Source organism: Dunckerocampus dactyliophorus, chromosome 15 (genome assembly GCF_027744805.1).
Source record: "Dunckerocampus dactyliophorus isolate RoL2022-P2 chromosome 15, RoL_Ddac_1.1, whole genome shotgun sequence".
NCBI classification, from domain to species: Eukaryota; Metazoa; Chordata; class Actinopteri; order Syngnathiformes; family Syngnathidae; genus Dunckerocampus; species Dunckerocampus dactyliophorus.
The window spans coordinates 9,667,707-9,689,006 of NC_072833.1; the positions used below are offsets into that span (position 1 = coordinate 9,667,707).

The 21,300-nt window shown below is 46.8% G+C and overlaps 5 protein-coding genes and 1 long non-coding RNA gene across 9 annotated transcripts; 3 read left to right on the forward strand and 3 right to left on the reverse strand.

Moving 5' to 3' along the window:
- The first annotated feature begins 1,316 nt into the window (after positions 1-1,316).
- LOC129168197 (uncharacterized) lies at positions 1,317-4,161 on the forward strand. The gene is made up of 10 exons (XM_054753190.1): positions 1,317-1,499; positions 1,596-1,780; positions 1,846-1,968; positions 2,043-2,151; positions 2,224-2,404; positions 2,484-2,625; positions 3,019-3,215; positions 3,305-3,331; positions 3,409-3,488; positions 3,572-4,161. The coding sequence occupies exons 1-10, from the start codon at positions 1,401-1,403 to the stop codon at positions 3,668-3,670; spliced, it is 1,242 nt and encodes a 413-aa protein (XP_054609165.1). The 5' UTR covers positions 1,317-1,400; the 3' UTR covers positions 3,671-4,161.
- Positions 4,147-8,203, forward strand: LOC129168196 (uncharacterized). Of its 4 annotated transcripts, XM_054753189.1 has the most exons (10): positions 4,147-4,542; positions 4,776-4,957; positions 5,023-5,160; positions 5,227-5,335; positions 5,418-5,604; positions 5,685-5,826; positions 6,941-7,093; positions 7,175-7,221; positions 7,350-7,429; positions 7,514-7,721. In XM_054753189.1, exons 1-10 carry the CDS (start codon positions 4,147-4,149, stop codon positions 7,580-7,582), a joined length of 1,503 nt encoding a protein of 500 aa, XP_054609164.1. In that variant the 3' UTR covers positions 7,583-7,721. The 4 variants fall into 4 exon arrangements, with proteins under 4 accessions (XP_054609164.1, XP_054609163.1, XP_054609162.1 ...); XM_054753188.1 differs by having other exon boundaries at positions 6,941-7,221; positions 7,514-7,724; XM_054753187.1 differs by having other exon boundaries at positions 7,350-7,724.
- On the reverse strand, positions 6,056-9,765 carry LOC129168201 (uncharacterized). The gene is made up of 3 exons (XR_008566228.1): positions 9,593-9,765; positions 9,184-9,352; positions 6,056-8,255 (listed from the first exon to the last, which is right to left on the reverse strand). It is a non-coding gene; the product is annotated as an uncharacterized LOC129168201 (long non-coding RNA).
- A 1,250-nt stretch (positions 9,766-11,015) lies between these two features.
- Positions 11,016-12,628, forward strand: gltpd2a (glycolipid transfer protein domain containing 2a). The gene is made up of 6 exons (XM_054753191.1): positions 11,016-11,171; positions 11,276-11,340; positions 11,401-11,570; positions 11,634-11,748; positions 11,816-12,012; positions 12,083-12,628. Exons 1-6 carry the CDS (start codon positions 11,069-11,071, stop codon positions 12,309-12,311), a joined length of 879 nt encoding a protein of 292 aa, XP_054609166.1. The 5' UTR covers positions 11,016-11,068; the 3' UTR covers positions 12,312-12,628.
- Positions 12,629-14,646: 2,018 nt separating this feature from the next.
- LOC129194973 (uncharacterized) lies at positions 14,647-15,687 on the reverse strand. The gene is made up of 2 exons (XM_054800603.1): positions 15,493-15,687; positions 14,647-15,353 (listed from the first exon to the last, which is right to left on the reverse strand). The coding sequence occupies exon 2, from the start codon at positions 15,313-15,315 to the stop codon at positions 14,647-14,649; it is 669 nt and encodes a 222-aa protein (XP_054656578.1). The 5' UTR covers positions 15,316-15,353; positions 15,493-15,687.
- A 157-nt stretch (positions 15,688-15,844) lies between these two features.
- On the reverse strand, positions 15,845-21,180 carry LOC129167836 (tripartite motif-containing protein 2-like). The gene is made up of 14 exons (XM_054752424.1): positions 21,032-21,180; positions 20,056-20,315; positions 19,837-19,982; positions 19,589-19,769; positions 19,266-19,525; positions 19,061-19,199; positions 18,815-18,985; positions 18,560-18,740; positions 18,386-18,489; positions 18,139-18,306; positions 17,888-18,056; positions 17,747-17,817; positions 17,530-17,670; positions 15,845-17,456 (listed from the first exon to the last, which is right to left on the reverse strand). Exons 2-14 carry the CDS (start codon positions 20,152-20,154, stop codon positions 17,304-17,306), a joined length of 1,983 nt encoding a protein of 660 aa, XP_054608399.1. The 5' UTR covers positions 20,155-20,315; positions 21,032-21,180; the 3' UTR covers positions 15,845-17,303.
- Positions 21,181-21,300: the final 120 nt, after the last annotated feature.

Consider the following 21,300-nt stretch of genomic DNA (forward strand, 5'->3'; position numbering starts at 1 on the left):
GACAGTAATTGATACCATGCAGAAAGTCTAACTCCATGTTCAATATCACTAACAACACTGTACTCTCTTGGCCCACTCCCAGTGTTGGAAAACTAAAAAAAAAAACGGCTCATGTCCATAGGTTGAAAACGGGTAAACGTTTTTTAAAGCCCATCTACAAAGCAGATCTATTGTGCCAACAGGGAAAACAGTTGAATTTTTAACTTGGTCATCTTTTGGCAAGTCTCAGGGAAGTCACACTTCATGAAAATATTCTGCATTTATTTATTCGAAAGTAATCTTCTGCTCATTCAAAGGTAAAAGAGCTTCAAATATGATATTATATATTTCCTTTGATCAAGACAGGGAAATCATTCAAGGGAATCTGGAGGCAAATGAAGACATCAGGAAGTTGAAGGTGTTTTCTCAGTAATAACATCAGCTTCTTCCGCATTTGGCAAATAACTGGTCCGTCCACTACTGCACCCAGGAGACTTTTTCCACACCACTGCAGACATGTGAGTGATGCTGTTCACACATTGTCCACTCTAACAGGAATATGGTTTGCTTGAGAATACCTGTCGCTAATCTGATCTTCATACCATTCATTTCTAAGTGTGACTGAATGGCGCCATGCTTTTGTGCCATTTATCACAAACATCATCAAAACCCTGTAAGCTACTAAGAACTACAAAGTCGTCTTTTTTAAAATGGAATGAGTTCTGCAGTTCTTTATGCAACAAGGAAAATGAAAATTATATATTAAATCCTCACGTTGTGACAGATGCTGTCACCAAATCACATACAGTACTTCAATTGACATGGAAGTCATTCGTTTTCTATGCCCCTTGTCCTCAATAGGGTCACAGGGGTATGCCGGAGCCTATCCCAGCTGACTTTGGGCGAGAGGCGGGGTACACCCTGGACTGGTCGCCAGCAAATCGCAGGGCACATACAGTATAAACAAACAACCATTTACACTCACGTTCATACCTATGGACAATTTACAGTCTCCAATTAACCAAACATGCATATGCATATTTTTGGAATGTGGGAGGAAGCCGGAGTACCCGGTGAAAACCCACGCACGGTGAGAACATGCAAACTACGCAGAGATGCCCACACTGAGATACAAACCAAGATCTTCTAAATCTCCTGACTGTGTGGCCAGTATGCTAACCACTAGGTCACCGTATGCCATCCTGCATCCCTTTCAACATTTGTAAAATTATTTATTAAATCATCTGTGGTGTCTAGCCAACATCTACACCTGAGAAACACACACACGGTCCTGCCAGGCCACGCCCTTGGTCATTGTTCTATTTCAAGAGGTGTTGAGTTTGCAGAAGAGACAGAGCAGGTCGGACCAGACGCACGCAGATAAATTGCTTTCAAGTTCTGTGTTGGTGATTTCATGCGTCATGTGTGTCCGCTTGCTCGTCTTGTTGCTGTTGGCCTGCAGCTGTCAGGCATCCAACTTCTTGGGCACAGTGATGACCTTCTACCCCTGGGATAACGCGGTATGTCCAAGTTGCCTGTCCTGCAGTGAAGCCGTAGTGCTGGGAGGCAGCACAGTTACCATGGCAACCAGCTGATGGATATTTTCAACTCTGCAGGTTGTGCTTCGCTACAAGCTGGGCTACGAAACGTGCCAAACTGACAGCAGGTGGACGTGTCACTCTGGTGACTGCATTGAGGGAGGTGCGACTACGACGGTGGTGGACAAGGAGAGTAGTGGAGAGTGGTGTCAAACTGAGGTGGTCTCCACTCTTCGCAACTCAACTCAACATTTTGAGCTACGGTGAGTGATGATACGATCTGTGACTCCATCATATTGAGCAGTGACCAATCATGTTGTGGTTAAAGGCTGATCAACATCACCAACAACGTCACAGTGGTGCAGGCAGTGACTCGCATTGACCTGAGGAACAGGTCGGACATCGGCCAGGCCAACACTTCCCCCGTAACCACCATGCTGCCCGTTCTCAGGTAAGACCTTTCTGGAGTGTGGTCGCCATGGAGACCAGCTGCCACGTCAAAGGCTGCCTGTGTGTGTCCCCAAGATTACCCTCCAACTGCCCAAGGAACCTGACGATGTTGACTTTTGACCCTGACGGAGACATGGTGAGGTGCAGATATGAAAACACCACGTCTGTTCTCGACCTCTCGTCAGTGAGTGACCCAAAATACAACCCCCATAGCAGTCCACGTTCTTTCACGCTCACGCTCATTGTCCCTGTGCAGTCTTGTCTCATGACCTTCAGTCCCAGGACAAACAGCAGCAAAGTGGAGGGCGTCTATGCCGTCCAGCTGCTGATGGAGGACTTTCCTCCCCAAAACATCAATGTAACTGACGGCGAGGATTATGAAATTCTCACGAACAAGGACGCCATCAGTCAAGTTCCCATCCAGTTTGTCCTGAGGGGTGAGAAAGTGTGTTTCATTTCGAGTGTTTGTCTCACCCGCACAGAGACATTACTATTATTCTGTGTGTGGATGTTCAGTGGATCCTCCAGTGCCGTCTTGCGATGAGGGAGTGTTTCTGCCCACCTTCCTGTCACCTACAGTAGCCAACGGAAAATATTTCTACGTTACAGTCAACACAACACTGGCTATTCCGATCTATGCACAGTCGTCAATGTCCAAGTATGTTTTTCTTTCATTTCTTTAATAGCGTATGAGTTTTTTACATGGAAACAAATTATTTTATATCCTTTACAAATTACTGCAAGTACAGATTTATCATTAATGTGAATTGCAGATGCAGCAACTTACACAACAGTTTTGATTCTTTCTTCCTCTAGCCATTTGTTGCTAGGCAGAATTCATGGGCCTTGAACATAACTGCCCTATAGGCCAATGAACAAATTGGGCACATGTACGTAATCCACACCCACTAGGCTGTTTGAACGACCAACTCAGCACAGTTAAAATTACTCCAAAAACAGCATTGGAATTTGCAACTGAATGTCTGCTATGTATTAAATATTAAATATACAGTATTGCCACTAGATTGACAGACATCTCTTGGTTTGACAGTTTTTCTGAGCTTCTGTTCAGCGGGCCATCCAGCATGACGAAGGAGACAATAGGCAATGGAAGCTTTCTGCTGTTCTGGACGCCATCTGACAGTGACGTGGGACAAAGTCATCCAGTCTGTTTTGTTGTTCAAGCCATTTTCTTCCTCAGTAAACACCATTCAGAACTGCGTTGTGTAGTTGTGGTGGTTGAACACAGTGAGTGGAACTTCTTCCTGTCTGTTGTCCACGGATGGTTATAATGATGAATAAACGTCTTGTCTTACTGTGTCACTGGTGTCTTACAGGTCCTCACACGCCAGCAAACAACAACAGTATGACATCACAGCTTTACCACCTGTCACACAAAGCTTAGCGTGTCTTTTGTCCTTTTAAAGCTCCTGTCTTTTAGTTGTGGTTGCCTTGAGAGCCAAGATCTCCTCCTTGGTCCCGCTGTCCGAGGACGACATTCAAAAAGTCGGCTTACCTCAGGTCCACCATCTTGGAATGGCGATCACATGTCAGGTAGGCATAATTCAGGACACAATTTGACCGCCACTTTTGTCTGGTTGCAGCTGAAGATAGGGCTGTTGGAGCTAGGGCTGCCTGCTGACATCACACTGAGAATGGTCAACTTCAGCCGGGAGACCACCGCGACACCTAATGAAAAGTAGTCCCCCCTTCACTCTTTTGTGTCTCACGCTGTTTTTATTGTGTCTTTTTCTGGAAATGACTTTCTTCAGGCTTCTGATTGGCTAGAAGATCTCTATGGTTCATGTGTAAAGTGCCCTGAGGTAACTGCTGTTGTGATTTGGTACTATATGAATAAACTGAATTGAATTTAATTATGGTTACTAGTTGTAGCGCCATCTGTTGCTTTGTCTTGTATTGAGAATAAGTTTTCATGTGTAAAAACATTGACCATCACCATTTAGTAAAAATACATTTTGTCTAATATTGTCAAATGAGGAATCAACTGACAAAAGATCCAAAAGATTAGGGTTTTTTTTGTAATGTGACTGATTCATATTCTTGTTGGCTGAAACTGATTTTTTTACTCACATTATTGATGATTGTATGTCCCCACTTCTCTTTGTACATGTGATGATACATGTTATGGCACTAGGAAAAGGAAAATAAACAATTATCTATGTTGTTCCATCAATGTCTGCACCTGTGGCTCGCATTCACACACACACACACACACACACACACACACACACACAAAGACGTTAATTGCAGGATCACAATGTGGTCATGCCAGGCCACTCCCTGGATGGTTGTTCTGTTAAATTCCAGGAAGCGTTGTGTTTGCAGAAGACAGCTAGCGTGTCAGACGAGAGGCACGTATACCTCGCTTGTTGTTCTAAGATCTGCGATTGTGGTTCTCAGATCTGCGATTATAGTCCTCAGATTAGCAGTTGAGTTTCCATGTGTCATGTGGATCTGCCTGCTCATCTTGTTGCTGCCGGCCTGCAGCTGTCAGGTGTCCAACTTCTTGGGCACAGTGATGACCTTCTACCCTAGCAGAACCTCGAATGACACGGTACGTAGGCTCGATTAGGCTGCAGCACACAAAAAAACGAGAGCCTGAGGTTTTCATTTCATCAGTGTGACTCCTCTCGGTCGCTTTCTGAGTATTCTTCATGTCAGCCAGTCTCGCCACTAACGGCCAAAAGATTCCATAGGAGGAAGTTGGGCAGGCAGCAGCGCATCACGGTAACCGGCCAGGGGCTACCAAATTAATATTGCATTCCGTGATGTTCCTCGTCTCCACAGGTGGTCCTCCGCTACAAGCTGGCCTTCGATGTGTGCAACAACATCAGTGTTCTCGAATGTCCTTTTGCCAACTGCTTGCTGACGGTGCTGTCAGTAGCCAGGGTGGACGAAGAGAATGGAGAATGGTGTCTGAATGAGGTGGTCGTGCTGGTGAACACCTCCTCCAAAAAGTTTGAGCTGTCGTGAGTGCTGATATGACCTGTGACCCCATCCTATAGAACAGTGACCAATCATGCTGTGATTAAAGGCTGACCGGAGGCCATTGGATCAGCGTCAACAAAGGCGTCACAGACGTGCTGGCCGTGACCCGTGTTGACCTGAGACATAGGTCGGACATTGCCCGGGCCAATGCTTCCCCTGTGACCACCATGCTGCCCGTTCTCAGGTAAGACCTTGTGGTCGCCATGGAAACCAGTTGCCATGTCAAAAGTTGTCTACATGTGTCACCAAGAGTCCCCTCCAACTGCCCGAGGAACCTGACGTTGTTGACTTTTGACCCTGACGGAGACAAAGTGAGGTGCAGAGATGAAAACACCACGTCCGTTCTCAGCCTCTCGTCAGTGAGTGACACCACCAAAGACAAACCACCAGGTCAGTCCACGTGTTATTTAGACCTCATGCTCTTTAATTGTCCCTGTGCAGTCTTGTCTCTTGACCTTCAGTCCCAGCAACAGCGACAACAGCAGCAAAGTGGAGGGCGCGTACGCTGTCCAGCTGCTGATGGAGGACTTTCCTCGCCAAAACATCACCGTGACTGATGGCGAGGAAGTTGAAATTCTCACGAACCAGGACGCCATCAGTCAAATTCCCATCCAGTTTGTGCTGAAGGGTAAGAAAGAGTGCTTCATTTTGAGTGTTTGTCTCACCCGCACAGAGACTTGAACTACTATTTTGTGTGTGGACGTACAGTGGATCCTCCAGTGCCGTCCTGCGATGATGGAGAGTTTCTGCCCACCTTCCTGTCACCTACAATTGCCAACGGACATTATCTCTACGCCACAGTCAACAGTACCCTGAATATTCCAATCTTTGCACAGTCGTCAATGTCCAAGTAAGTTTTTCTTTGAAATGAATAAAACTCTTTTTTTTAAGTGTTCTTGTCAAATTACATATGTAAAAATTATTATTATATTATAGCTACTTTTATTACTGAGGAGTTGGCAACAATTCTGCAGAAGCAGAAGTGCCCAGTGTATTTAACAAACATTTTATGTGTTTTAATATATTATGTTTTAAATAAAAAATGAACACTAGAAAACAGATAAGTTCACTAAAGATGCTAAAATCTACTTTGCTGAGTCAAATAGTTTTATTCCAGAACTTTACGTGTGTATCATTGGTCAGTTTAGAAAAACAAGGCACACTCACTGGGATGTTCAAATGGAAAACTCAATTGGCATACTTCAGTACTTATACTGTCTTTTGAGTGCATAAGTGCCTTCCCATGAAAAATGGGAAAACCAATGTCAAAAACGCAGTGCACTGTCAGTATCCGGATGTTACACACAAAATCAGTGCACAGTTATGAATACTTACTACCCTCAACAGTCACCATCTTGGCTATGTAGCAGAAAGTGCGGGACTACCAAAGAGTGACGGCATAATCTGTCTCATTTGAAGCAGAGGGAACACGGAAGCCAGAAAAAGTCATAACAAATTTATTTTTAATTGTGTGATGGAGAATTGGCAGCTATTTTATAGGGTGAGCCAAATGTTGGTGATAATGCTCCATGAAGTGGTTGCAATTCACCATTAAAAAAAAGAGAGGAGGAGGAGGTAAAATACCGCATTGCCATAAACATTTCCGATAAGCGCACAATGACATTAATGGATTAGGGACACTGTCAAAATACACACATGTGAACTAAGTACACAGTGTACACAGTAAAGTATACTATCTGAAGTGTACTGACGGAAGAATTCCATTTGAGACACAGCAGTTAGGACTGAGAGCAACAAAAAAAAAAGCACAAAAAAAAACCCAACAGCGCTGTAAGGATTACATTTCTACCTTTCATTGCAACTGAGTGACTTCTATGTATTCAATATAAAATCTTTAAAAAACACACACACACACACCATCATCTGGTGCCCCTGCCCTTCATGTAGAGTGGCCACTGGATTGACGGTATCAATCAGTCTAATGAGACCTCTTGGTCTGTCAGTGTTTCTGAGCTTCTGTTCAGTGGGCCATCCAATATGACCAAGAAGACAATGGCCAACGGAAGCTTCATGCTGTCCTGGAGGCCGTCAGACAGCGACGTGGGCCAAAGTCATCCCGTGTGCTTCGTTATTCAAGCCATTGGCACTTCAGAGGCGTATGTATTTCTGGTGATGACTGAGTCAAGTGTAGTTGACTTCATGTGTGCATGCTTACACGCTGATGTTGTCTTCCTCAGTAAACTCCACTCAGAAATACGCTGTGTCTTTGTGGTCGTTGATCATGGTGAGTGGAGCCTCTTCCTGTCCGTCATCCATTGATGATAAACGTCCTGTTTCCTCCTGCCAACAGTAGGATGTAACAACTTTGCCATCTGTCAACCAATGGAAGCTTAGTGTGACTTTTGTCTCTAGTTGTGGCTGTGCTGAAAGCCGGGCTCGTCACTTTGTCCCCGCTGTCCAAGGAATACCTCCGGGAGGTCTTCTTACCGCAGGTCCACCATCTTAGAATGTCCTCCACACATCAGGTAAGACATCATTTGAGACACAATTTGACCGGCACTTTTGTCTGGCTGCAGCTGAAGATGGAGCTGGTCGAGCGAGGACTGCCCTTTGACATTACGCTGAGAGCGGTCAACTTCAAGTAGGAGACCACAGCAACCCCCAATCTTTCGTCGCCCTTCACCCATCATCTTCCTGCCTCACAATAACACGGGTTGTTACAATAAAAATAAAAAAAAAAACATCCTTTCCTCTCTGCTAATGAGTCTCCCATAATTGACTTTTCAGGTTTCTGAATAACTAGAAAGGCCGAATGATTTGAACCACTGCTGGACTCAAAAGATTAACCAGCCATTACTGTGAGATCTTCATGTTTGACATTTTGCATAATGTTGTGGAAATGGGTCCAAATTAAAGTCAAAGTGTTGAAATGCTCAGCAATGAGCAGGAAGTTGTTGGCAGCCAAGTCAGTGTTAAAAAGATGACCCGACAGTGTAAAGTTTCAAGACACAATACAACCTTAGTCCACTTTGTTCATAACAAACTGCATTAGGCATTGTCAGTGTTCCCTATTGGTGTTAGGGTCTTCTTCACGTCTCTTCCCGTGGTCCCCTCATCACGCCTCCTCCTCGACTACCTTCTCCTCCTCAAGCATGTCCTCCTCCTTGACTTCCTCCCAGGTGTCTGGTCAACACTGCCATCAAGCTGGACTCCTGTTCTTCCTCCTGTTGGTGTCAGTTCACTAACAGGTGATGAGGATGTGCAGCAAAACCCCCTGCTCTCCTCTGGAGGTCTTTGGTCTCAGGGAAGTCAGCCAGCCTTAGGGAGGACAGTCAAAATCATTATGTTTCTTCCACTTAACGCAATAATAGAAAAATAACGGCAAATTTTAATTTACTTTGCTAATGTATATATTTTTAAATAAAAGTAAAAATGTACCAAAAAAAGACAGGGGCACAAAAGCGTCCAGGTTGAACTTGTCCCTACTCACTGTGTCCCAGTCCAACTGGAAAACCCTGCTGTACGGCAGCTCAAACAAGATGGCTGCGTCAACACACACACACACACACACACACACACACACACACGCACACACGCACACACAAAGTCCTCCACACCACAACAGATGCTGTGTCTCAAATGGATACCTGTCTTAGTACACTTGAATAAGATACTGTGTACACTGTGTATTTAGTTCCTTAGTATGAATTTTGACAGTGTAGTGCTGTCCTAAACTCATCAATATCGTTGTGCACTTGCCGGAAAGACAACCGCAATATCCCCCTTGTTTTTCTTCTTCTCTCCCTTTTAATGCTGAATTGCAACCACTCGACTGAGCATTATTGCAAACATTTGGATCGGCCCGTAAAATTTGTGCCAGCTTTTTAACACAATTCTCCATTGTGCAATAATTAAAAATTTATTTGCAGAGACTTTTTTCTGGCTTGTGCTGTACCTACCCACTGCTTCAAATTAGGTGGAGATTACACTTGTTTGATCGCCACGACTGACAATGTATTAATGTCTATCACTGTGCACTCACCACTTTGACAATTTTGAGTGCGACATCTCGGAACTGACAGTGCACCGCATTTTGTGGTACTTTTCATTGTGAACGCATGCACTCAAAAGACTAAGTGTGGGTTAAGTACACTGATTGAGACAAAGCTGTGGCTTCATTGTGTTGGCAGGAGCGCAAACCAGCCTTGGTGGAATAAATATATATCAATTGTTAAAATATACCGACCTGTGGACACTTCCTGTTTCTGATGTTGTGATCTGACAGCCTGATAAGAAGTAGCTGGCTGTCAGTCATGACGCTGAAGGGTGGTCCTCTCCTCCAGCAGCCAATGAGCTGCGACCCTGCTTGCGTAGATGACGTATGACCACGACAGGAGCACAACAGCCAACAACACCTGATTGACACACAACGTAACAACAGTTTCAAGATTTATCTTCTTTGCTTGTTTATGCTGTATTAATGACGTTCTTATTCTATTAAACTTTCACTGAGTGAGATTCCAAAGATCTTCATTCGTCTAGAATGAACAGTGCTTATTTTCTGTCTACTAAGTCTTGCTGTATGCTAGCTAGCTTAGCTTGACAGTTTAAACCATAACTAAATGGAACTTTCGGCGAAACGAGCGACAATTTACCGCCGAGTAAATCCTCTCCAGAGCTCGTCTGCTGACCATCATCTTGTTAATTTTGGGCGCCGTGCGGCTTCACTAAAAGATTGTTGAAAAATTAACACAATCTAAAACATCACCGTATCGCCATTCGGTGACGTCACGTCTGCTTCTCCGGCGTCTTGTTGGTGGGTGTGACGTCGCCACAGCGCCCCTCTATGTTCAGACCGATAATTGCACGACACTGTAAATTTGGTGATATTTTGATAATCCGCAATAGGATGCTGAAATGATATTCGAAGTTTACTCAAAGATGCCTCCTCTGTATGGATAGAAATTTGTTATATAGACAATCTACCAAAGACACACATTCCAAAGAAAGAACGGGACGAAAATGATTCCAAAAATGACACAGGAACCTGACGTCAAACAATTAAGTTTTTGGATGTAACCAATATATTCGGGGAAATGTGCCCTCTAAAGCCACAAGAACTTCAACTGCCATCGCGCATGATGTCCCCAATTTTACAAGACTCGGCAAGTGTCCGTGCATACGTTTTGCTTGTTCTCTGGCTTTTTGACAACACTAATTCAAAAAGCCGGCTTGGTAGCCGCTCAGGCACTTCGTCACATGCAGCAGAGTGTGTGTGTGGAACGCCTCGATGGAGAAAGGTCAACACGTTGGAGGTGAGGGAAAAAAAGCTTTCTGATTGGCTAATGGGAATCAGCCAATCAGAAAGAATAGTGACATCCGTCTGAGTCTAATGGTGTGGCCGAGAGACTAGCTCAAAACTTCAAAAATAGTCTGTCCAAGAATAGAACAGTTGGGTGCATGATGTCGCAACACATTTGCATTTCTTGTTTGGTTGCTGACACATGCCACACTTCTACCAGGAAAACACCAGCTGAGTTGATTTTGAAAAGTCCATGCTAGGTTATCTTTGGTTAAAACACTTCATTTATCCAAGTAGTTTGCCTAACAAGTCACGAAGCAAAAGAAAAGTCATATCCTTCACTGCAGGTCAGTCAGTACTGGTAAAAAAAAAAAAAATACAGGGAAGGAGAGAAGTGATTACTAAGTTTTAGGTCCTGTAACATACCTGGTGTCTGTGAGTGGAACAGGTGTAAAAAGACATATAAATCAGATGGTTGATGCTCAAACAAGAAGTGTAACTTCAGAACAAACTGATACTAACCCTGGAGGAAGCTAGGACAATCATGGCGTTCCAGAAGAGGATGTGAAAGACACAGAGACTGTCGGTGCTGGTGATAAACACACACGTTCAACTTGGGATTGCTTACCAAAGAACTCTGTTGAAACACAACAATCCCGATGATGAAAAGGCACGGGGCGAGCGTGACAGTCGCCACCGTCAGACTCACCCCATTTCTATGTGTACATGCCAGCGTGTGTGAGTACAAAGGTCAAGTCCAAAGGTTGCCCAGAGGCTCATGCGTATGTGTGTGTGTGTGGTCATGCATTGTGCGCCTGAGAGCATGTGAATGCGCGCAGTGGTCAATATGGTCGTGCTTAGAGGGACGGCGCTCCTTCCCTACGTTCTGCTGTCGGCCATCTTGGTGCTGTTGGTGTTGGTTGTGTGGCTCCGTAAGTCACCTTAACAGTTTGTCCATGTTGGCTCCGGCGTCCCGTGCTCAGCAGGTCTGCCTCTGGTAGCGCTGGTCTTCTAATGCTTTTTGCATGCTCTACAGCCCAGGGTGATGTGTCAGACTGTGGCCCCGCCCACTTTCCATGTGTGATGACGTACAGAAAAAGGGTAAAACCTCCATGGATGAGGCACTATGTTGGTACATTGTCAAGTCTTTTTCTCTCTCAGCCTCCACTGGTCATCAATGAGGGGTTGGAGTTTATCTCGCCCCTCATCCAGGAGTGCCCTGGCCAATCGTTTCAGGTATGGCGTCTGCTGCACTTCTTGATGTCCAGCGTGAGCGTTAGCGATGACGTCCTGCTGGAGCCGTACCTGCAGAGTTGGGATCAGCTGATCATGTACACTCCTATTATGTCGGTGGCAGCGGCGGTGAGCTTTACTGACTTCTGTTCTCTTGACAGTTTCATGGAGTCTCTGGGTCCCGTGGTCAGCTTCTTCTCTCAGAAGGTCAGCGACAAGGTGGCGCTGATACGACAGTTGGCTCGCCAACACCAGGAGCGTGGATTGGAGGGCGAGGTGAGACGGGTGGTGGGCGTCAAATGGCGTCCATGTTCATAAACAGCTTCCTGTGGTGCGTCTGCAGGCATACCGCTCTGTGAGCGCCATGGTGGAGGCGGAGCTAAAAGAAGGGGTGGTCCACTTTTCCCACCGCACGGATTCAGGCTGCAGGACGCTGCTGCGTTTGCACCGATCGTTGCTGTGGCTTGCCATGACACTGGACGGACTGACGCACACGCCCGACGCGCATGGGCACCTCAAGACGCCTGGCGAGCTCAGCAGGTGCACGGCCGCCACCGCCATTTTGTTTGGCCTCATGGTGGCTGATGATGTCATCCCTGTGTTTCCTTAGGGAGGCCTACCAGGTGGCGCTGGCTCCCCACCACTCGTGGGTGCTGCGACAGGCCGCCGAGCTCGTCTTCCTTGCCCTCCCTGACAGGAACCACTTTTTGCGGCTGGTGTGTGTGCAGAGCCAGCGGGAGGCGGAGCCTGTCCTGCGTGTCGTCATCAACGCTTTACAGGTGGTCCACGTCAGAATTCAGCTGATTCTGGAACAGAACGGAATGCTGGAGCTGCCCTGAAACCATCCAGGTCACATGACCCACAAACAACAGCAACGTGCATGCGGACCAAACTACTGTATTGACCCACATGTTCCATATGAGTCTGTGGAGGACTAATGCCTTATTCAGTAGCCCCCTGCAGACTTGCTCTCAATGAATAAAGATGACATTGAAAATGTTCCCATTGAAAATGAATGTGCAATTTAAACGGCGTCCTCTGCTGGTGAAAAATAATTCAATATTTTCCATTACTGAATCATTCTGTTCAGTGTACAGCAATGACATGGCTTGGGTGGTTAGAGCATGTGGTTCTCAATCCAAAGGTTGCAGGTTCAAGTCCTCTGTGTTAGCATTAATCATGGAAGTCACTGTCCTCCAATCACCACCACCTGTCGGCTAATTAAAATTAGGGGCAATGGTTAAACTGAGACCAAAGTTCTTATTCCGCCTCATTTTTTGTCTGCTAAATGCTTAATTGAATTCTTCTTTTGATTCTGTCTCATTTTTCGGCCGCTTCCACATGCCACATTTTTCAACTTATTCCAGATATTTCAACACAAAAATGTTCCACTTATTCACGCAACGTGTGCTCTCTTTTCTCCATGTTTCTAAAATGTCCACGTTTCCCAAAATTCTCAAATTTCCACGAAAAGTTCCCATTGAAAATGAAAGGGCCATTTTTGAGCCACAGTTGCCACATTTTTCAACAAATTCAAAAGATTCAAATTACGAAAACGTTCCACAAACTAAGCACTTCAAAATTCACTATTTCAGACGTTCAAAAAATTCCCACTTTTTCCAAATTTTCCAACCCAATTTTTTCTTTTTCTGGGAAACGTTTCACGGTCCACATTTCTCAACCGATTCCAAGCCATTCCAACATCAAACTGTTCAACACGTACAAGACATTCAGGCTTTCAATATCTATACTGAACAAAAATTTAAAATTTTTCCCAAAATTCATACTTTTCACAAAAATACCCACATTCCTCAGGAATGCAAAATGCCTTTGATCTAAAGACTCCTAAATACTTCCACATTTCTCAACCCATTCAAAGCGTTACAACATCAAACCAATCAACTAATTCAGGAGTGAAAATTGAAAATTTTGCCCCAAATGGCACTTTTCTGTAAAAATTAGTTACCTAGTTTTACCCAGAACAATTTACACCATTCCAACATCAAAGCATTCAACTAATTAAGGACAATCATGCCATTTTCCACATAACAAGAATTCCAACATCTCTTCACATTCCCATTTTTCAGAATGCAAAATGCCTTTGATTTAAAGACTTTATTAATTTAAACTACTTTTACATTTCTGAACTAATTCAGACCGTTCCAAAGTCAATTCCGAACATTTAGCCGCCCCGATATATTGCGCCAATCATGCTAGGTGTTAGCATGCCAATACTAGCATGTTAGCATTACTACCATGTTAACATTAGTGTAGTAGCATTTTTCAGTAGCATTTTAACGTTAGCATTATTAGCACGCTAACAATGGCATAGTAGCATGTTTAGCCTTTTTCATAGGTAGACAAAAATATTAACACTTATCACTATCATGCTAGATGTTAGCATGTTCATGTTAGCATTACTAGCATGCTAACATTAGCATAGTGCCATTTTTAGCCATTTTCATACGTACACACATATATAAACACTTTTTTGCTGCTAGCATGCTAGCATTTTTTGCTATTTTCATGGGTAGACACATATATAAATACTTAGCACTGTCACGTTAGGTGTTAGCATGCTAATGTTTGCATGTTAGCCTGCTAGCATGCTAACATTAGCATAATAGCATTTTTAGCCATTTTTATAGGTATACACAGATATAAACACATGGAGTCTATCCCAGCTGACCTGGACTGGATACCAGTCAATCACCATTATGGCCACTGTTAATGTCATCAAATGTACACAAACCAAATGAGGTTATTTAACCCAAAAAAGCGTGTGTGCGTGCATGTGTGTAATGATCAAAACAACCTTCATTTGTGATTTTTATTTAACACACACACACACACACACACACACACACACACACAAACACAATTATATGAATGATGCTGTGTTGACTCTGCCCACTGGCTACGCCCACTCCTCAGGAGGTCCAAGTCATCCTGGACAAGAGATGAGGTCAGCGGGTCAAAGCCTATTAAGTTTCTTATATTCAGATAATATCTTTTAAGGTATATTAAATATAGATTTACTTTGACAGCAGATGATATGTCAAGACAAATCTCCATCTAATATACCTTAAAAGATATTGTCTGAATATAAGAAACTGAACATATATTCAATAAAATTGAGTCATTGAATAAAATGAACCTATTTGAGCCAGCAGGTTAAAGGTTGCAAAGCATTTGAGGATGTTTGCAAGCGTGCAATTTTCCCATCTTGTGCAGGAAGAGGAGCGGGAGCAAGCAGCTGCTGGGAAGGTCGAAGAATCGGACTGCCACCATCATGACGCAGGAGGTGTTGTAGCCAAACGGCACCATCAGGCTGGCGGCGCTCAAGAGAACATTGCCTGCATACTTGAGGAGAAGAACTCCTGCTATGATGAGGATGATGCAGACGGCTCTTCGCTTGGATTTGTCCATCACGACTCCACCCTGCTGGCCGGGTCGCGGTTGCCTGAGCACGTTGACAACCGAGAGACTGCAGAAAGTCATGGCCCCAAGGAAGAGGGTCACCTGGCACATGCCCAGCCAGATTCCCAGCAGAGGTTGCTTCAAGGCCAGGAAGGTCAGATAGATCCCTAGGAAACACCCGAGCCACAAGACGCCAGTGGTGACATTCCGAATGCTCCGCTGCCGCCTGAGACGCAGGTAAGCGACGGGATGGACCACTGCCAAGTAACGGTCACCGCACGTGAGCAAGGGGAAGACCATCTGTCCGTACCAGGGGAACGCCTGGATTATAATTCCCGCAAGGACCACCTGGCCGTCTTCCTTGTTGATTGCCCACATGTTGAGGATGGATGCCGCTACTCCAATTAGCTCCATGGTGGCCATGTTAAAAACAAACCAGTCAGAATGACTGATGATGGTTGCTGTGGAGACAGAACGCCGGATGCCCAGATGGAGGACACACACAGACAGAGGGAAGATAAGCAAGAGGGTGATGACGAAGAACAAATGGAACATGTGGTGAACAAAACCAATGTCGTAGCACAGAAGCAATGTGTCCACCATGGTGAGGACCACACCGGAAGACGCGTTGGAGGACATGAGTGCTGAGGAGGAACAACCACTGGTCCTAGACGTTTTCACCCGTGAGGCGCTCAGGACGATGGCATGCATGGATGAAAGTGACAGAAGTGTGGCAGATGGAGATGCGCATCAGATTTGAATAAACACCACATTTCGTTTGCAGGTGATTTGACTAAAACTTGCATTAAGACTGTCACCATGGAAAGCTGGACGCAGCCTGTCCTGATTCCATGAACGGTCCTGAAGGATTGCTGGCGGTAACGCTTTCACATTTGCTCCGAAATGTCACAAGAACCTGACACGAGTGACACATCCATTAGAGAACACAAAAGCGGATGAAGGAAGTCTTTATTGATTGGACATGCAGAAAGATTCATGTGGTAAACATAAACATCCATTATGTTGGCTAGTATGCTGTTAGCATTAGCATGGACAACAAGTTAGCTGCCCACGTTATTGTCTTTGCTCATCACTTAATAAATTAACAGAAAAGTACTGTAGCAACATGTCAACATGCTAATAAGCGTTGATGCAACACACATGTTAGCACTAGCCAGTTAGCTTCAGTGCAGACTAAAAATAGTTCTCATCACACACACGACGTGAAACATGGCACACAAAAAACCTCAATGCACGCACGTCATACACTACATCCGTGATGATGTCACTTCCTGAATCAGCCTGCTGAGTCCGCCCACTCAGCGGAACCAGTAGGCTGGCTGTCGTCTTGGTCTTGGCTGCCGTTGCTGGTGAGCGAACACACGCACACACGCACGCACGCACGCACGCACAGATTCACTGACCATTCCATGAAGTCAACATTCACAAGTCAGGAATGAGCGGAATGATGACAGGACTCCAATGGTTCCGTGTTATTACACGAATCCACGCAATCATGCTAGAATGTACACAATGATTAGTGAGTATTTCATAGGATGGAAGTCCAAGATGTATATACTGTAGCATGTATGAAGTAGAATGCTTATTGGATGAAAGCATATGTGCTGATGTGTATGTGTGGTTGTGGCCACAGGAGAGCAACACCATATAGGGGTAGGGGTTAGGGTTTATGGGTTTTGGGTACCAGAAGGACAATTTGTTCATGCTCCGCTCAACGAGACACGGTGGAAACATCAAGACTAACAGAGGTGGCATAGTTCCATAATTAAATCCATCCTCAAAAATACAACTTGACTAATCATTGTGCACACATTGTAGTTATTATTCCACATTAAAAGCACAAAATGTAAACTCATTCTTTCGACACAATCAGGCTCATTTGTCATACTGTGTTGTTCCACAGGGCTCCTCAGTGAGTCCATGGCTGTGTTTTCATTTATGCACTTCCATGTTTACACTCCAGTGAGTATACTGTGTACTTCATTCCTGAGTGTGTGTGAATTTTGACAGTGAACTGCTGTCCCAAATCGATCACTGTTGTTGTACACTTACAGGAAAACATGATCGCAATATTTAGCCGCTTTTTGTGTGTTTTTGGTTTTGGATTGTTTCTGTGTTTGGAGCGTTTGGACATTGCTGAGGGTCTTATGCATTAAAAAGTATAAGTACAGAAGTGCACTAACTGAAACACAGCCCATGTAGCAGCTACACCTTGACCTTCATGCTAAGGAAGTTAGCGTTTACTGCTGCTACACTGCTCCCTGGAGGCTGGCAGGTTAAGTACAGAAAAAACTTCCTCTCCCACCACCACCATCAATACAAAATGACATCAAAATGTCTCGTAGATGTCCACATCTCAAGGACACCATCTGGCCTCACCCAGACCTCCATCACTGCAGGTACCGGTACACTTTGAAGCAGTGGTTTCCTGAATCGGCCACCACTACGTGTCCGTCATCCGTCAGGGCCAATCCCTGTGGCCCGTACAGCGGGTCAGCCGAAGTGTTGATGTAGGACAGGAAAGACCCGCTGCTGTCAAACACCTGCATGGGTTTGGACAGGAAGTGACTGGGAGTGGTGGCTCGCCGGCGACATCCCAACGTTCCCACCTCCTACCTGTATCCTACTGTTGCCCCAGTCAGCCACGATGATGTTCCCGTTCACGTCCACGGCCACACCGGTGGGGGCGTTGAACTGTCCATTGCCCTCGCCGTTGGAGCCAAACTTGAGAAGCAGTTCTCCTTCTGGCGTGAAGACCTGTCCGGACACAAAGTGATGTTAAGATCTTAACGCCCTCGCACGCACTCTGGAAGAATGCAGCAGAATGCACTACCTTGACAGAGTGGTTGTGGAAGTCGCTCACGATGATCTCGTTGTTCTCGTTGATGGCGGCAAAGTGTGGACCTTGGGGACAGGAGCACACAAAGGTTAGCCACATCACCGCCACATGATTCCGCTAACACACGCTAGCCACCTGCAAACTGCTTGTCGCCGTTTCCGCGGCTCCCGAATTTGGTGACGAGCTTGCCACTCAGCTGGAAGATGAACACCGTGCATGCTTTGTTGTCCACCACAATGACGTGACCGTTGCGGTCCACAGTTACGCCTTTGGGTCCCATCAGCCTGCCTGAGCCCAGTTTGGCCTGCCCGATGACATTAGCCAAACAAGGTTAATGTGAGGAGTGGAGAAGGCTAGCCAGGCCCAAGCGAAGTCTTGACGCCCACCTTGAACTTGCCGTCGCTGGAGAAGATGCTGACCCACTTGTTGTCATAGTCGGCAATGATGATGTCACCACTGGGGTGCACAGCCACGCCAGTGGGGCGCTGCAGTTGCCCTGCCGACCGCCCGCGCACACCAAATCGACTTTTGAATTCTCCCTGGCTGGAAAAAATCTGGAAGGGAAAAGACAGAGTGCTAGCATGGCGCCATGGTTGCACTGTTAGCACATGCGGAAGATGGCACTGGCCTTACCTGCACGCACTGGTTGTTGCTATCAGCAATTAGGATGTTCCCGTCGGAGGCGGCGGCGACTCCTTGCAGGTTGGTGAACTCTCCTTTGTTCCTGCCTTTGGTTCCTGAACACACAGGAAGTGGCATTAGCACCTGCCTGCTCTCAGCTGCGCCCTCATTGCTCAGCCCACTCACCAATTCGAAAGATGAGGTCATCTTCGATGGGGTTCTGGGTTTTGCGGCGCGGCGTTCCCAGGGCACTGCTGGCCCTCTTGGAGCCCTTCTTTTTCTGCCCAGGGGACTTGCCCCGTCTCTTGGCGCCCTCGGAGGAACCTGTGGACGTTGTGGCGTTGACCGTGGCGGAGGAGGGTGACACCTGCGGGGGAAGGGGACGGTTTAGGACTGGGCTTGCCAAGTCTGGTGTTGGCACGCCAGCCAGGCCCTACCCACCTGCGGCCTGCTCACGTTCAGCTTAAAGGGACTTCCTTTGATGTGTTGGTCATACAGGCGCAGGGCCAATGAGAACTCGCCCTCTTTGGGCACCACGTAGACAAACTCGTAAGTTCCGTTCTTGCGGTCCACCATCTCTCCGTCGACAATGCTGCCGTCAGGTGTGAAGACCTGCAGGAAAAAGAGGTCAGCCCCGCCTTCAACTTGGCCTTTGGCTTTGGATTGGTGCTCAGACGTGAGGACAACCTCAGCTGACAAGATGGCATTGCCGCTCTTGCAGGCGCCTCCTGACTTGTCTCTTGTTACTATGGTAACAGAGGCAGGAAGTCCCACAATACACTGCTCCAGGCCAGCACCCATGGCCTCACTTTGGCTCGCCACAGCACTGAGGAAGAGGAGGAGTCAGGCATGCGGGGGAGGAGTCATGTGGCCAATGAAGGCAGGGCCTCACCTGGTGGTCACAATGGTCCCCAGGTTGTGGATCCATTTTCTGAGGCCGTCCGTCTCCAGGACCAGGTCCAGCTGGTCGTTCTCCTCCGGCTGACATGGAAAGTGAAACCCGACCAGCTCCTCCAGCTTATCCTTGAGCTCCAGCTCCGCCTCCAAGCTGCCACTGCACGCTTCCGTTGCCAAGGTGTCCTCTGCACGTGCACAGGCAGATGCCACAGTGCTCTCTCCCTGCAGGAGGCTCTCCAGCTGAGCCTGGAGAACCTGCAACCGCGACAGGATAACATGGTGGTCATCTTGCTTTGTGAATGCAAAGGGTGCACTCACCTTCTGCTTGAGTCCGAAGGTGACCTCCAGCTCCATGAGAAGAACACTTTTCCTTACGTCCAGCTGCCTGTGGAGGTCCTCAAAGCTGCCCACAATGTCCTCTTCGATGGCAGCCCTCTGATTGGTCAGCTGCTGTACCATCTCTCTGACCAGGACCACGGCGTCCGAAATTTGTGGAAGTCTGGAAACACAAAGGCTGTCAGCGCCACCCGCAGGGAGGTTTGGGGTGCATGTGGTTGATGTGTCACCTGTCATGTGCGGCTGTTAGCTTCGCCTGCAAGGTGTTGCGGTGTTGCTCCAGGGCGTGGCTTAAAGGTGTCCTGGCGTGTTCTTTGTGGTCATGCACGCACTCGTCACACAGCATGCATGCACACTCACAACAATAGTCAAACACCTGCGGAGGAGACGGCGTGACCAATAGTGACACGTATGTGCGTGAATATTTCGCAGCCATGTGGCCGCCTCACCTTGCCGCCGTGTTGCGGGCAAGTGTCTTTAGTGGGCGGAGCCTCCAGGACGGTGCACTCCTCACTGCTGCTTTCAGGGGAGTGTTGCTGCGCCTCCATCTGCCAATGCTAGCTTTTGGACACGCCCCCCTTGCAGGTGGAGGGCCTGGTGGTCACGCGACGTCTCCGCTACTTCAGTGCACAAACTCAAACATGGCTGGCACTTTTGATGTCACGCCACAAGGGAGAAGAAGGTGTTACCTGCTGTGGTGGATGGCGTCCTGCGGAAAACAGGAATGGGGTGATGCTGGGGTTGCCGGGGTAACAGACTCCAGCTCATGACAAAAAGTGGCACCTTCTCCAACCCTTTGAGTTTAAAATCCTAAATTTAGTGAGGCGACACACTGTGTATGTGTGTGTGTGTGTGTGTGTGTGTGTGTGTGGGCTGGGTAGCGACTGCCACCGAGCGACACACACGTCACACTGTTATTGTTGCCGAAAACCAGCAAGTGGCACTGTAGTGCACAGTAGTCTCTTAAAGACATGTTTTGTCCTGTTGTCCACTTGTCCACCTCAAACTCTTCCCTCCATGTACGGGCTTCAGCTCACTGCCGCCACAAGAGGGCGTGTCTTAACGTTTCAAGGTGTGCATTGACCCAACATCTGTTTCACTACAACTGGTGTGCACAACTATGTGCACTTCACCACATGCACTCGGACAAGTGCAGACGTGACGCAGCTGCTGTTACTGTTAGCGCTCAGGATGCTAACTACATCTGCACATGCAGGCCGGATCTCACGCGCGCCGCGCGCACACACACACACACACACACAGGCGCGCGCGCACGCCCCCCCACCCCACACCTCCACACGCTTAAGCGGGTTTATTCCTCTTCATCTCTACCTGAAGAGCAAGCTACTAATGCTCCTGTCTCCTCCATTCATCATCTATCCATCACCTATCCTCTCTCATTACTATCCAGGGGGACACACTCACCATGTTGAAGTGCGATGCGGTGGAGCAGCGTGTGTGTGTTTTCCAGCCTCAAGCCATCCTTTTCTCCAGTGTAGATGGGAGGGGGCGGGGGTATCATCCCATCATCATCATCATGGCAACACCAGCAGCTTGCAGCAGACGGAGGTGGAGGAAGAGCTGAAGGAGGAGGGGCATCCAATAAGCTTCAATGTAGCATCCACCAATCAGGAAGAAGTTTACTGTTAGTTTTATAACATGATGTATAATCTTTCATCATATTGACTTTTCCC